The 16,249-nt window shown below is 49.7% G+C and overlaps 1 protein-coding gene across 7 annotated transcripts in view; it reads left to right on the top strand.

Moving 5' to 3' along the window:
- STARD8 (StAR related lipid transfer domain containing 8) overlaps nt 1–16,249 on the top strand; it is a 122,712-nt gene that overhangs the window by 40,691 nt on the left and 65,772 nt on the right. Inside the window, exon 2 of one of the 7 annotated variants that reach the window (XM_090061167.1) lies at nt 14,775–14,841. The exons of 4 other annotated variants lie outside the window; for them this stretch is intronic. Coding sequence is in view for 1 of the 3 variants with exons in the window: in XM_090061158.1 (XP_089917284.1) it covers nt 9,841–9,976 (136 nt within the window). In the remaining 2 variants the exon portion in view is untranslated. Of the gene's footprint in view, nt 1–9,794; nt 9,977–14,774; nt 14,842–16,249 lie in introns of those variants that run through there. 2 more of the 7 variants (XM_090061158.1, XM_090061169.1) reach the window with 2 other exon arrangements.

The following is a 16,249-nucleotide window of genomic DNA, read 5'->3' on the forward strand; positions in this document are numbered from 1 at the left end:
AAATCTTTCAAAATAATTATCAATGGACAGCAACAGAAAAAGGGAGGGGAGGAAGGAACCTATTTCTCATTGATGCCTGGAGCCTGCTTCAGTGTGAAACAGGAAATGCATTGCTACAACTAGCTCATGGGATGCGGATGGGGATCCCCAATGTGGTTTTCATAACTGAAGGGCAATGACCTTGCCTTTTATTTTTCATTTGCTTGAGGGATAGATTTAGCTCTGATTCCCAGCTGGTGGAAAGCACAGGAAGGCTCCTGCCAACAAAAGGTGCTTTGTGAATGAGACTAGAGAGGTAATGCTGGGTGGTCTCTAGTCACTCTTTCACAGGAGAGATTAAGAATATGAATATCAAGAGCTTGTTAATGAAGGTTAAAGAGCCATGTGTGTAAGTGAAAGGTCCAGAGAGATTTCTGCCCCAGCAAACAAGTCATGTCTATAGCTATTGACTTTTTGGAGAGGAGGAAAATTACCCTGGTGTTCCTTGGTTAAAGGTGCCTGTGAAATCCAGACTTTTTGGTAAATATTTAGTTAAGCTGGAAAAGCATTGAGTTTAATCTCATGATGCTCCAGATCAGCATGTTCCCAGCCAGCTCTGCACGTGCCAGTCTTGATTAGTTCCATGCTGCAGCATGGAGTAGATCGCCAGGGGGCTACACAAAGTTGTTTGTCTTTGGATCTGAACACAAGATTCATAGAACTCTGTCTTAAGCTCATTTTGTATGGCATAATGCAGAGCTTGCTTGGGTACCAGAAGCAGTATAGATACCTTAGTGTGGTGGTTTACCAGTGGCAATCTGCCCTGGTTCTCAACAACGCTAATTATCAGGGAATGGTGTGTTCTTGTTAGGGAACAGGAAATGTCTGAGAAAACCAGTTCAGGTAGTTTTGTGATAGGACTGGGTTACTGAGAGACAGTAGCAACACCATTCTCTGCAAGGTGAAGAGTAGATTAAGGATAGGCACTTCGTGCTCAGCTATGAGTGGTACACTTGGAACTGCCTCGCATGCATCCCATATGACAAGCCACCTCTCTTAATTCCTTCAGCCCTGCTTCTTTCCTAAATCTTCCTACAATGAATTCACCTCCATTCCCTTTGCATCTTCTTGCTATCCTGTCTGTATAGCTTTACAGAAATTCATCTGCCTTTTAGCTTGAAAGAAAAAAATGAATGGGTTGTGATTATTTTTGGTTCTGATGTTACTGTTTGATTTGACATCTGATGAAAGCAGATGTTAATTCTCCTTCCTTCTTCTCTTTGTGTGGTCACTATCTTGTGCTCAAGTTGATGAGCCATTGTGTTTCCTGTGTGTGACATCTTTAAAAAGCAAGTTCCAAACCTTTGTGCTTCATTGGACTTGAAACAGCAAGACTGTTTGCTCCCCACAGTGCTCTGGGAGCTTTCTAGAAGAGGGGTGGGGATCTCTGCATGTTTCTTGCTGCCTGGGGCAGGAGTTTGGAGGACTTCCCACATTATTTCTATGGAGGGAAGCCTCTGCTTCTTAATACAGTCCTTTTTCTTTCCCAGACTTATGCTTGCAGGCAGTCCCTACTATCACTGGGACACCGATAATAGAGGCCAGGGTCAAGCAGCAGGAAAACTACTGTTGTAATACCTTTGGACAGGGGTAGGCAACGTTTTTTGGCCAGAGTGCTGAAAAAACGACAATGTCTACCTTGGAAGGTACTGGAGTGCTGGCATGCCTGAAAAACAAAATGAGGGCAGGGGGTACATGGCAGGATGCACAGCATATTAGTATAACTAATAATAATAAATGTTGCTTTTTTATGGTAAATATCAGATTTTCAAAAAATTGTAACCCTGGTGACCATAAATAAAACTTCAGTATGCTGCCACTCTGGGTCTCACACATTGCACTCCTGGCCCTGCTGCCCTCCCCTGGGCCCTCCAGAGCTTGGCATGTGTGCCAGGGATTGCTGACCCCTGCCTTAGAGAGACAGATCAACACTTTCTTAGTATGAATAGATAGGAGCTGTACATTACAAATTGCTGTGCCATGGCAGTTAGAAGCCAAACAGCTAGCTTGTGTTCCCCTTTCTTTAGCTGCTGTCTTGATTTGAGTGCAATGGTAGGACTCCATCACTGGAAATCTCTCTTGCTGCTCCTCAGTGAGGCTCTGTGGTCGTTCTTGAACTTTGAAGCATGTTTATTCATGACTGTTTCTTCTCCTCCGTGATGGGTTGGTGCTGGAGACTCTATTAAGCTACTGGTCCAGTTCACGACTTACACTGCAGATTGTGATATTTGATGTCCGTCTCCCAGGGATGGTTTGCTTTTTTTTTTTTATACCAACTTGTGCTTTACATGTTGTTTTAAAAAGCAGTTTTTCAGGGCTGCTCTTGAAAATACCTGTTTCCATTTTTCTCTGTTCATAAGTGTGAACAGCCTCCCTCCACGGTAGCTGTCATTATACAGGGGCTGCAGTCTTATGATCCTGAGAAGAGTTCAGAGTACAGATCCCATATGCATTCATGGGGAGTAGGTGACAGGCCATTTAAGCCACGCCCAGATGGGTATGGACATTTGGTTCCTTGAGGACATATAGCAGCAGTGCATCTTGTACTGATACTAGTTGTGCCTGGGGAATGCCTTTGCCACGCATGCTCTGGCACACAGCAAGTTACCCCAGGTAGGGTAGGGAAGGCTGGGGCCAGCACTGGGGTCCTCCCGGGGCTGCAGCAGTGGCGATCCTGCCATGTGGAGCCTGGCTGGCAGTGTTGTGTAGCTCTGGCCATCCAGGCTCCAGTCTTGGGTGGCATGCTCCCGCCACATGTGCTGCTCCAGATTTTTTTCTGTGGGTTTTTTTTGACCCCTGTATATTCAAGGGTCAACCCCCGCCCCGCACTGCTCCCTTGCAGTGTGGAGAACAACTGAATGTGCAGTATGTGGCACCGCAGGTGTGTCCTGGTAAGCGCCATTCTTATCTGGACATGGCTGTAGAGGCTGTTATAAATTTAGTTTAAGCATTCTTGGTTAGTAAATAGTAAGCACTTTTGTGATTGAGAATGGAGTTGAGAAAGTTAAGTAAAGATCTTTCCTTAACAACAGTTTTGAAAGTCTTCTGTTTGCCCCCATTTCCCTTTTTTGTACCGCATGAGATCTCAAAATAGCAAATCTTAATACAACAATCCTTCCTATATCCTCTCACCCATGTCTAGTTGGTCTAAAGGGCTGGTTTGTGAATATACATGTCCCTGATTCCACAGTAAATACCTCCAGTAAATGAAACCAAAAATATAAAATAAGAATCCTTTCTACTTTATTAAAAACAAAACCAAACCAAACCAAACCCCCCCAAAACTTAGTCACTTCAACTTTTCCAACAGAAAGTCTGTCAGAAACACAAAGCACCTCCAGCTTCTGACTTGCCTAATTGCTGCTTGTACAGAGAGTATTTTCTTTCCCTATTCTTTTCCTGTCATAAAAATATCTTCAGGTCCAAAATCCAGTAATCCTCCTACAGTGAAAAGTGGTTCCCACCCCCTTGCTTTAGCTCCTACTTTCTGGGATTTTAACTTCAGTACTGGAAGTTTTTCTGTTTCCTGAAGTTGACAAAAGTGCAGATCCCAGTTCCTACACCAGATCCTTTCAGAAACCTACCGATAATCCTTGAGAGTTGGACTGGAAGAGTTATCACTAGTGAATAGGATTTTTCTTGCATTAGCCAAAATACAACATGTTTGGGGTACACAGGGAATAAGCTGGCATAAGGTCCCTGGTGCCTGATGCCAAAGGAATTGCCTCTTTAAAACACTGAGATTTTTATCCCCAAGGCAGCAAAGGCATTAGACAGGGATGCAGGAAAGAAACTTTAGGCTAGAAAGTGTGTTAGTACCTCCAGCCTGCAAGAAGCTTATGAAAGACCCAAAGGACTAGGAGGCAAAGGTGAGTGTGGTTCCTTATTTCTCTGAAATTAGAATATGAGAATGCACAGAAAGATTCATAGATTCATAGATGCTAGGGTCGGAAGGGACCTCAATAGATCATCGAGTCCGACCCCCTGCATAAGCAGGAAAGAGTGCTGGGCCTACATTACCCCAGCTAGATACACATCCAACCTTCTCTTGAATACCCCCAGGGTAGGGGAGAGCACCACCTCCCTTGGGAGCCCGTTCCAGACCTTGGCCACTCGAACTGTGAAGAAGTTCCTCCTAATATCCAATCTAAATCTGCTCTCCTCTAGCTTGTGGCCATTATTTCTTGTAACCCCCGGGGGCGCCTTGGTGAATAAATACTCACCAATTCCCTTCTGTGCCCCCCTGACGAACTTATAGGCAGCCACCAGGTCGCCTCTCAACCTTCTCTTGCGGAGGCTGAAAAGGTCCAGTTTCTCTAATCTCTCCTCGTAGGGCTTGGCCTGCAGGCCCTTAACCATACGAGTGGCCCTTCTCTGGACCCTCTCCAGGTTATCCGCATCCTTCTTGAAGTGCGGCGCCCTGAATTGCACGCAGTACTCCAGCTGCGGTCTGACCAGCGCCCGATAGAGGGGAAGTATCACCTCCTTGGACCTATTTGTCATGCATCTGCTGATGCACGATAAAGTGCCATTGGCTTTTCTGATGGTTTCGTCACACTGCCGACTCATGTTCATCTTGGAGTCCACTAGGACTGAGTGGACCACCTGCTGGGTGGCACGGAAGTGGAAAGGACTCCAAGGACTCCGGGACTTGACCCGTGCGCCACGAGCATTCAAATATTCCCGCCAGTGGCTCTGCAATGATGTCGGCCAGTGCCTTCAGTACCCTCGGATGGAGCTCATCCGGGCCTGCCGACTTAAAGGCATCCAGTTCCTCCAAGTGACCCTGCACCACCTCAGGGTCCACGCATGGAAGTCTGGTGCCTTGCTGCTGCCTCCCTACACTCCCAGGGAGAGACTTGTCATGCCTCTCGCTTAGGAACACTGAGGCGAAGAACTCGTTGAGGAGTTCAGCCTTGTCCCCTCTGTCCGTCACCAATTGTTTCTGCCCATTTAGCAGGGGTCCTATTCCTCCCTGGGCCTTCCTTTTACTCCCTATATATCTAAAAAACAATTTCTTATTGTCTTTTACTTGGGTTGCCATCCTCAGCTCCATGGTAGCTTTGGCCTGTCTAACTGCCTCCCTACAAGCACGAGCAGAAGAGGTATATTCCTCTTTGGTGATCTCTCCCTGTTTCCACTTTTTATGTGCTCCCCTTTTGGCCCTTAGTCTGCCCTGGATTTCTCTGGTCAGCCAGGGAAGCCTCCTGGCCCCTTTCCCTCTTTTACCTCGCACGGGGATCGTCTCGCTTTGTGCTCGAAGGATAGCTTCCTTAAGGCACAGCCACCCTTCTTGGGCTCCCATCATTTCAAAACTACTACTCTGCAGTGCATCCTTCACTAATCGCCTGAGTTCGCTGAAATCAGCTTTCCTAAAGTCCAGCACGTTCACCCTACTGGTTACCTTACCCACTCGACGCCTTATGTTGAATTGTACTTTTAGGTGATCACTGTCCCCCAGATGGCTACCGATCTGTAGGTCCCCTACTATGTCATCCCCCGTTGCCAATACCAGATCCAGTAAGGCATTCCCCCTAGTGGGACCGTGTACCTCCTGCGTCAGGTGGAGGTCCTGTACACAGGTTAGAAACCTGCGTGAGCGGTGGGACTTTGCTGTCTGTGTCTCCCAGCAGATGTCCGGGTAGTTTAGGTCCCCCATGACCACCGCCTCTTTAGCTTTTATGGTCTCTGAGAGTTGCCTCAGGAGCCCCAAATCTATTTCTTCCCCTTGATGTGGGGGTCTGTAGCAGACCCCTACCACCAAATCCTTTTCTCCTTGCCCCCCATGTAGCCTAACCCACAGTCCTTCTACTTCCTCATCCTTTGATTCTGTCTTGATGAGGGTTGATGTATATTGCTCCTTAACATAGAGCGCAACCCCTCCCCCGCTTTTCCCCACTCTGTCCTTTCTGTACAATCTATAGCCCTCGATATGTACCGCCCAGTCGTGGGATGGATCCCACCAGGTTTCCGTCAGCCCCACTAAGTCGTAGTCGTTTAGTGCAACCAGGAGCGCTAGTTCATCCTGCTTGTTCCCCATGCTCCAGTATATAGGCACTTGAGCCCTGTGACTGGTGCTTTTGCTACCCCCTCGCTCCAAGTCCTAAAGGGCTTTTTGTCTCTAACCTTCCCGTTCCTTACCTGTGCCGTATTGCTGTCCACCCCCTGTCTTTCACGTTCCCAAAGCTCTCTTTCTTCAGGCTGGGCTGTCCTTGTGGGTGCCACCTGGTTTGGTGGTCCACAGCCTCCCCCACCCTCATCTTCCCCTCCCCCCGACGAGCCTAGTTTAAAGCCCGCCGGAGGAGATCCGCCAACCTGGAAGAAAATACACGCTTACCTTTGGGGGACAGGTGAAGCCCATCCCAGCTGAGCATGTCCCTCATTGTAATGTGTGGGTCATTGTCCAGGAAGCCGAAGCCTGCCTCGAGACACCAATTCCGAAGCTGCCAGTTGGTCTCTCGGATGCAGTTCTCATGCCGTCTTCCGCGTCCGTTCACTGGTAGGATGGAAGAGAATACCACCTGTGCACCAAATTCCCTCAGCACGCCGCCCAGAGCCTGGTAGTCCGCCATCAGGTGATCGGGGGTTCTCCTGGCCGCATCATTAGTACCCACATGGACAAGGACCATGGGGTAGTAATCGGTGGGCTTGATCCTGGCCTGGATTACCTCCGTCACATCCTGAATCTTAGCTCCAGGCAGGCAGTAGACCTCTCGTGCTGAAGGGGAAGAGATTCAGCCATGGGTGGATCTAGGATTTTGATAAGGGGTGGGGGGTAGTACAGGTGGTAAGGTGCAGCATCACCTATGAAACAAGATTTTTCTCCAGTTATAAAATTAAGCCAGAAGCTATAGAATCATAGAATCAGTGAGTGGGAAGGGACCTAGATGGATCATCTAGTCTGAGCCCCCACCATGGGCAGGAAGGAGCACTGGGGGTGGCAGGGGTCATAAGACCCCAGCCAGGTGCCTATCCAGTCTCCTCTTGAAGATTTCCAGGGAAGGTGAGAGCACCACCTCTCTGGGAAGCGTATTCCAGGCTCTGGCCACCCTTACAGTAAAGTAGTTCTTCCTAATATCTAACCTAAACCTACCCTCCCTCAGCTTGTGGCCATTGTTCCTGGTGACCCCAAGGGGGGCCCTGGTGAACAGACTTTCCCCGAGTCCCTGCTGCTGGCCCCTGATAAGGTTGTAGGCAGCCACAAGATCCCCCCTCAGTCTCCTCTTGCGGAGACCGAAGAGATTCAGGTCCCTCAGCCTCTCCTCATAGGGCTGGCCACGGAGGCCCCCAACCATACGAGTGGCCTCCTCTGGACCCTCTCCAGGTTCTCCATGTCCTTCTTGAAGTGCGGCGCCCAGAACTGGACACAGGACTCCAGCTGCGGCCTGACCAGCACCGCATAGAGGGGGAGCAAGACCTCTCTGGACCAGTTAGTGATGCCCCTGTTGATGTATGACAGGGTGTGGTTGGCTCTGCCTATTGCTTCGTTGCATTGGCGACTCATATTCATCCTGGAGTCAATCCTGACTCCAAGATCCCTCTCTGAGGGTCAGCCTCTAACCTGTAACCATAGTGCTGGTTCCCTCTCCCCAAGTGCAGCACCCTGCACTTGTCCTTGTTGAACCGCATCCTGTTCAGATCTGCCCACTTCTCCAACCTATCCACGTCTGCCTGGATGCAGTCCCTGCCTGCCAGTGTATTCACTTTACCCCACAGCTTGGTATCGTCAGTGAACTTGAACAGGGTGCTCTCCACACCCTCGTCCAGGTCGCTAATGAAGATGTTGAACAGCACCGGCCCAAGGACCGAGCCCTGGGGGACTCCGCTGCCCACGCCCTCCCAGGTCAACTTTGACCCATCTACTACCACCCTCTGGGTGCGCCCCTGGAGCCAGTTTGCCACCCATGTGACTGTGCATTCATCAATGCCGCAGTCCCTCAGCTTGCCCACCAGAATTGGGTGGGACACTGTGTCAAAGGCCTTTTGGAGGTCCAAGAAGATGACATCGACTTCCTTCTTCCCATCTAAGCTCTTTGTTACCTGGTCACAGAAAGAGACCAGGCTAGTCAGGCAGGATCGGCCTTGCACCAACCCACACTGGTTACCTCTCAACATCACTTCCCCTGCAGGGCTCTCACAAATGTGGCCCTTGATAATTTCTTCAAAGACCTTCCCCAGGATAGAAGTGAGGCTGACTGGCCTGTAGTTGCCAGGCTCTTCCTTCCTCCCCTTCTTGAAAATAGGGACCACATTGGCCCTTTTCCAGTCCTCAGGGACTTGACCCAAGCACCAGGAGTCCTCAAACAGCCGTGCCAATGGCTCCGCGATGACACCGGCCAATTCCCTCAGCACCCGCGGATGAAGGTCATCCGGGCCCGCTGACTTGGACATCTAAGCCCTCCAGGTAATCCTTAACTAGGTCTGAACTAACAGCCCCGTCCATCACCAACTGCTCTGCCCCACCCCGCCCCGTAGGGGTCCAATGTTACCCTGAGACTTCTTGCTACCTATGTACTTGAAAAAGGACATTTTGTTATCCTTAATCCCAGAAGCTAATCTAAGCTCTAGTGTGGCTTTAGCCTTCCTTACCGAATCCCTACAAGCTCAGGTCAGGGAGGTGTACTTCTCCTCTGTACCTGCCCCCTGCTTCCACCGCCAGTACGCTTTACTGATATGCTATATTAATATGCTAGAGGCCTGGGGCTGTATTGAAGCAAAAACAAATATAACTTCATTGGAATGAGTTAAAAACAATCTGTGGGGCTGTGAAATAGGAGCTTCCTTACTAGGAACAGTGACCAGGGGAGCAGAACTGTTAGCCTGATTGGTGAAACATCAAGACCATTAAAAAAAAAAAGAAGAGGGCCATAACGCCTGTGGAATAAAGAGTTTAGGAGGGATCAAGTAGCTGATAATGAGCCATGAAGTCAATTGAGTCCCTCAGCACTACCTGACTAGAAATGCTACTGCCACTGCCAGGCCATTGGCTTTACTATTTGGGTAAAGTAGGAATCAAAGGGCAGGGGGTGGTGCAAGTGCCCCTGTGCATCCCTCCTGGATTCAGCCCTGCTCTTGTTCTTCGTTAAGAACTGATTTAAACAAATGCAAAACACGTGGTTTCTTCTCTCTGAGCACTTTTGCTGGAATGGCAATGAGGAAACCTCAGAGGAAGCAGGAGATACCCGTGTAGGTAAATGAGATCTGTGGGGACTTTGCCGTACAGTGGTGCATGGATGTCAGACTTGCCTGCCCTGGGGGCTGTATGAGTGGTGCAGGGCCAGGATGAATGGTGCTTGGCCAGCTTAAGCTGAATGCAGTGCCCATGGCACTCGCTGCAGCTGCCCCAGGACTGTGCCCCCTTGGTGCCCATACAGGGCCATTGCAGGCTGTGCCTGCCCCAGCCGGTCTGGGCCCCATGCTGCGTTGCATGCCCTGCACTGGTTTCACATGGGCCTCAGGTGGCAGGGCTGGCTGGAGTGGGCACCAAGTGTCTGAGCCTGGACTTGGGACAGGGGCTATATCTTGGATGCCCTGCTGTGATGCATCCCTGCAGGGTGGGTGGGCACCAGTGCCAGCGCTTGCCAGGCCAGGCTGAAATGCCCTGGAGAGCTGGCTCAAAACGGGGGTGGGGGGTGCTGCTGCTCCCAGGCCAGCAGACGCAGCCCCGCCCGGGCTAGGTGACGTCACGCGCCCTGCATTCTGTGCCTCTATGACATCACAGTGGCTCAGAACTTGCGATGGGGAAGAGGCGGGGAAGGCGCCTGCCGGGTCTCCGCCCGCCAGCCCGCGGCGCCGCCGGCGATGGGGAGCCCGAGGCAGCGGGCAGCCGAGCCCCGGGGCAGCCGACGCCTGCGGCTCCGCGTGCGGCGGGTGCCGGCACCCCGCGCCTGGCAGTCCTGGAGCCGGCGGGCGAGCAGCCGAGCCCCGGAGCGGCTAGGTAAGCTCCGCTGGCGGGCGCGGGGCTGCTGCTGGCTCCGGCCCCCAGCACCGCTCCGCTCCTATCCGGGCTGGGGGCGGCCCCCGCGGCGGGGAGAGGGGCCGCGGGGCTGGGGCCGAGGGCGGCGGGCTTGCAGTCGTGCGGCGCCTCTGGAGAGCGGGGCTGACGGGGCAGGGGCAGCCCTGTCCTCTCTGCACCGTCCTGTGCAGTCCCTGCCTCCCTCATCCTCGCTCTCTGCCCAGGACTGGTGTCAGCGCGGGCACAGGGCAGACCTGCCGCAGGTAAAGCAGCCGCCAGCCTCCGGCTTCTGACAGCTCACGCTTTGTAAATCATCCAGTGGAACAGATTCTTTCTTTGGTGTAAACCTGCTGCTTTTTGCTAAATATTTTGCTTCCTTGTTCTCTCCAGGAACAGGCTCAGTGTATTTATAAACAACTACAGCTGCTCCCGAGTTTCTGTGCCTGTGGGGTTAAGATGCCTAGCTACCAGGGATTTAATAAGAAATTCTCTTTGGCTTCTGACCTGGGGAGTGTGACCAGCAAGCGTCATGCTCCGTAGAGCAGTTCCGACTTTTTTATGTGGAAAGTTTTATCCGCTTTGAAAATGTCTTAGAAAACAGAAAATCAAACAAACTTCTTTTTGAAAATTGTTTCACTTTGGCAAATTTTCTGTGATATTTGAACAAAAAAAAGTTGACGAAAGTCATTTTTCAAATTGCATTAGAAATTCTTAATTGATTGAAAGCCTCTTTTTCATAAAACTCCAGTTTTGCAAAATGGGTTTTGAAAATAATTTAAATCAAAACGGTGGGTCTATAGAAAGAAAAAATGCTGAGTGCAGTTTTCTAAAAAGATAAAGGAAAAACTCAGTAAGCGGATCCATGTTGAGTCTTGTGCAACCAGCAACCCTGAAGAAATGTTTCCATTAACCCCTTGTGGAAGGTAGGGCAGGGTGGCACCATAGAGACTAACTGGTGCAGAGACATGAGCTTTTGTAGGCAATAACTTCATCATTGGTTAGCCCCCTGCCCTGTCTCCTGTCTGGCTTCAGACTAAGGCTGCTAACCCCTGCTGATTGTGTATCACAGGCTTGGGCATCTCTCTGCTAAGGCCCAAAGGTGTGGAAAAGATATAAAGGAGGGACACAGAAATGGCAGAGGCTATAGTGTGATGTTCATTGTGCTAGGTTCCTTTCAGTACCGTAGCAAGGGGGGGTGAATGGGGTGACCGCCTCAGGTGCTGAAGCCAAGGGGTGCCAACAGGTACTGCCCAGCCAGGGTGGGATGGAGCTGTGAGTGGCTTATTTGGGGGGGTGCGGGGATGGGGGAAGGACGACTCCCGCCACTGCGTGAACTCCTCGGCAAGCATGGGCAGGCATGTGCCCCCCCGATCTGTGCACAGGGTGAGGGCGGCCTTCTGCTGTGGGCCTGGGTGCCAAATGTTGTTGCTACAGCACTGGTTCCTTTAATGTTTCCTCCGGCTTCCAGACTTCTCATTTCAATCTCAGTGATACTATAATGCTAGGCCCTCAGCTCAGCATGGGTATTTTTTAACCTAAGTATCTCCATTTCCCCCTACCCTCAAAGATGAGGCAGGAACTTGGAGAGTGACACGGAGTGCTTTGAAATGACCTCGCATATACATCATTGTGGAGGATATGCTGCTGAGAAGCTTTTGCTGCTCCCAGGACCAACAGACCCAGTCTGTGGGGTTAGCCAACATCTTGTCTGCTTCTTTTCATGTATTGTGGTAAATCCAAGCTCTGCTTTCTGACCAGACACCACTACTATTTTAGGCTTGCATACCACTCTCCACGACCCTGGGGCCAATAAACCAGTCTCAACTTCCCTCTCTTACAACATTTCCCCTCCTCTACCCTTCTTTAGCTTTCTGTTGTGGTCATCTGATTGCTAAAAACAATAACAGTTTCCTCCACCCTGCTATTTTTACTTGCCAGGTGCCGCCCTGTCGATACTCCAGGGCCTAGAGAGGTCTGAGAGTCCTGTCAGGTCTTGGTTCTGTACCTATACTCCCTTGGAGTTGCTGTTTGCATGCAGCTCCAGAGGCTGGTCCCATCAAATCCAGCAGCAGGCCTCCCCTGGCATTTCATGGGAACAGGACCAAGGACTCGGGTTCAAGCAGCAGATGAGTCCATGGTGCTGCATCTCTCTGCTTAATAACTTGCCCTCTTGCAGTGGCCGGAGACTTTTTACTTTGGCTCAGCAGTGGCTTTGTAATCCAGATTCCTCAGCTAAATTCCTGCTGTTTTGCGGAGATCTGTGGCTGCTGCTTTAATCACGCAGAGTGCTAGGAAAGACACAGGACCCTTGTTCCATTTGTATGAATGATCCTGTTGTGTATATCTCTCTTCCCTTCCTCCCTGTGGAAACTGAGGAATTAATTGTTGACTAAATTCTGATGGAGGCAAATGGTTTAGATTAAAATACAAGTGCTGGGATTTCCAGTATATTAAACCATTGTGGCAGGGGTTGAATTAAATACTCAACTCATTTTGTACCATCAAAATACTTTGGGAGGATGACTTGGCCAATGTGGTCTGATAGGTCTAGATTAGTTTGTCTGCACTAGATGAAAAGGACCAAGTTAATCCCTGGCTCCTGATAGATTTTACCTAGCTGTGACCAGCAGTGAATATTCTTTTCTTTCCCAGATGGTGCGAAGCATAGCCTCCGTCTTTGTCTCTTCACTGTCCAGATAGCTCATGAGCATCCCAGTACCAGTATATGTGCATGGAAGGCACTTGTAGTCACAAAGTCTAATTCTTTTCCTTCTGAAGAAGGGGAATAATTCATAGGTTAGTAAGGCTGGAAGGGACCTCAAAAGATCATCTAGTCCAACCAGGGATCAAAGCTGCAACCTTGATGTTATTAGCATTGTGCTCTTACCAGCTGAACCGAGCATTCAACCTGTCTTTATGGAAAGGTAAGGTATTACAAAAGCAGATGATCCACATGTGCTCCTAAAGAAAAATGGTTCTTAATATCTGGTGGGTGTAAGCAGTAAGTAGGGAGGGCAAGTGTATAGGATGCTTAAGGAACTCAATCAGGAAACCTGGCTGTGATACCAACTTGCTGTGTGATCTTGAATATATATTCTCATTATCTCTGTGCCTCAGTTTACCCTTGGTAAAAAAGGGATGTTGATACTAACTTCACACAGCAAGTCAGGAGCAGGGAGAACTTTCTTGACTTCCCAGTCACTACCCTGAGCACGAGCCATATTTCCTCTCTGGGTTTTAAATGACTCACATCTTGTAGCTTCCTTGCTTCCCTTGAGAAACTACTCCACAGACCAAGGAATATCAATGTTAGGAAACGCCTACATTTCCTTTCTCTTAATTCCATAGCATGATGCTTCTCTGAGTTCATAGAAGAAAAAAATGAAGAGCTAAGAACACACAGTGTTGCTATTATGGAAACAGACTGGATCAAGCACTTACACAGGCCGAAGCTGCTGCCTGTATTTGTTTGTGCTGCACACCAGCCCTATAAATATGCAGAAAGGGAGGAGCAGTGGGCATACCTGAGGGAGGAAGGACTTTTTTTTGTATTTATGGGTGTGCTAGATGGGAACAGAACCAGTGTTCACTGTCAGTTTGACTCAGTTTCCCATTGCCAAGCCCTTGGATCCAAACTTCCTTTCTGTAGTGGACAGTAGCTCTAAGAGCTGGGGTGGATGTTTATGGTTGTGATACCAAACCGGGCATGTTAATGTCTTTACTTAGGACTACTACATTCTAACCGGAATATCTCATTCCCCAAGTTTATCTGTGTGCCCCTCAAGATACTTGAACAATAACTCTGCAGTAGCAGAATTCCCTGCACCGCTGCAGTGTCCCATGTCCAGGGTTGCTTACATCTGTGTCTGGTGGTCTTTGATTTTACTGGAGACTTGCAGAAGTCTGTTGAACTCCCACCACCAAAGTTGACCTTGCTGATTTTCGTGGGTGAAAGCTAGCCAGATATTCTCATGACCTTTGTTTATAGCAGCAGATTACCAAGTGCATGACAACAGTTCTGTAGTTAGATGACCGGGAAAGAAACAAACAGGGCACTTTTTTTTTTTTTGTTCAGTTAACAAGAATTTGATCTCAGATATAGCTAGCGATTGTGGTAACTCAAGGATTTTCTTGTACTCTGTTTTATTCTGTGTTGGTAGTGAGTTGTTGTAAATTATGAATCATAACTGTTGCATTAGTTACCTAGTAAGCAAAGGCCAAACAAACACATGCGCATGGATATATTTAGCCCAGAACACCTGCTTCTGGTTTGCTCTTTCTCCCCTGACTGAGCATTTTTTGTGTCTCATTGTAGGAGGGGGACAACCGTATAATGCGAGTCCCAGGGCAGGTGGATGATTTGTTTGTTGAAGAGACATTGGATTTGTTTTTGTGTTTCAGGGTGGTCAGAAGGGGTGAAGATATGGAGGACCTGTTTCCCAGGGGGTCTCAAGTGTGGTTTTGTTTTTTGGGGGGGGGTTTTGGGTGAGGGGGACGTTGTTTATATTGACTGTGTTCTTGGTAGTTGTATTTAGTGTGGATCGTTGTGTATCCTGGACAAAAGAGGGCGCCCGTTCATGCTCCACATCTCATCTGGTAGTAGGTGGAAGGGAGAGAGTCCACTGGGGTTAAATGTGCAGGATGCAGCTGCGGTCCCATTCGAACACGGTTTATCAGTCATTATTTGTAAGCTGGAGGGCAGCTATTCACTACTTGCACCTTTCAGTCTGTGGTGATGCTCATTGTACTTACCCTGGCGCTTGTACTTTCCCATTGACAGGAATTCAGCCTGCCAGGAAGGAAGTCTTCTGCCAGCTCCCAGACGATATGCCAGGCGGAAGACCGTGGTTTGGTTTCTCCTCTTTTGTCACATGCATGTCTCCTCAGATGAAAAATAATCCCCCCCAAAATATTCATGGGGATACGGTTTAGCCACAGTGCAGAGCACCAGGCTTTTCTTTGGGGCTCACTTCTTAAGTTCAGATAAGGAGCACTGGGTTCAGCTTTCTGTTTCTTTCATCGTGTTTTCCCATCTCTGTTCCTGCCTCAACCCTTCCCTTCTTCCCTGTCTGTCCCCCATCTCTGTGCCTCTCCCAGCCCTTCATTCTTCTGGGGAGCTGAAGGAATTCCAGCCATGTGCATTGCTAACCCCCAGTGAGGACCCCCCCATCACCGAGTGCATGCACACGCACACTGGCCTCCTTGTCTGAGCAGCAGCACTGGCTGAAGCAGAGCCCTTGGGCTTGCTGCTGTTCCCCAGCAATATGTTATGAACTATTAATATCCTCCTATGTGTGAGATTTCTCAATGCTGCCCATTCATTGGGCTGGCTGGGGTTGGGGTGGGGAGTGAGCTGGTGGTGCGCACATTTTTCCTCCTCCCTTCAGCTTGCTTCAGTAGCACCCCAGTGGCCAGCCTTCTCCAGTGCAAACAGGACTGGGTGTGTGTTGGATTGCCTGGGTTAGCCTTCCCCTTCTTTGCCTCCTTTTTATAGTTCAGCGTCTCAGAGATATTTCCTGCCCCTCCACCCCCTTTGGTCGCTTTTTGAATGAGAACATGAGTGGAAAATGCTTGAAATCCTCCACGCTGTGTACTTTTTCCGCTGGATGCTGGAGCTGTCAGACTTCTTTGGTTTTTGGCTTCAAGAGCCCCAGCTCTCCCCTCCGCCCCCAGAGTAGAGGTAGGGCATAGCTGTCTCCACAGCAGTGTCTGGCAGCCGAAATCATGTGCCCCCTCTGACCCGCAAGCTCCTGAGCAGGTGCCTATTTCAGTGCTCCTGTTGGCCAGAGCTCACCAGGTCTTGGTAACTGAGCTCCAAAAGGTAGGAGTTTGCTGAGGTGGAATGTCCTTTAGGAGTGTTATGCTTCTGGAGAGAAGTACATAGAGCATGATGGGAGGGAACAGGGGGTGCTACTGTCTGGAATACAGTCTGGGAACTGGCAGGAGATTTTCCAGCCCAGCAGAGTGACTGCCTTGGGATGAGGCAGAGTTCCTGTAATTAAAGTCCCTCCCTGGAGGACAGGTGGAAGTTTAATGGTCCAGGATTGTGCATTGATTTCAGGAGGTTTGGGGTGGGAAGGGTCCCCATTTGTCCTGTGGGGATCTCACAGTGTTTGCAGTTGGTGCCACATGTTCCTGCACTTGCTGCTGTCTCAATGCGGATGGCTCCCGGCTGACTGGGTCTCCTAAAAAGAGGGATTTTCCTCTATAATGGGGGCAGCCCAGCCAGACTTGGAGTGCTTCTTCCATCTCTTC

This window comes from Crocodylus siamensis, chromosome 8, assembly GCF_052110815.1.
Source record: "Crocodylus siamensis isolate JL-2025a chromosome 8, ASM5211081v1, whole genome shotgun sequence".
In the NCBI taxonomy this organism is placed as follows: Eukaryota; Metazoa; Chordata; order Crocodylia; family Crocodylidae; genus Crocodylus; species Crocodylus siamensis.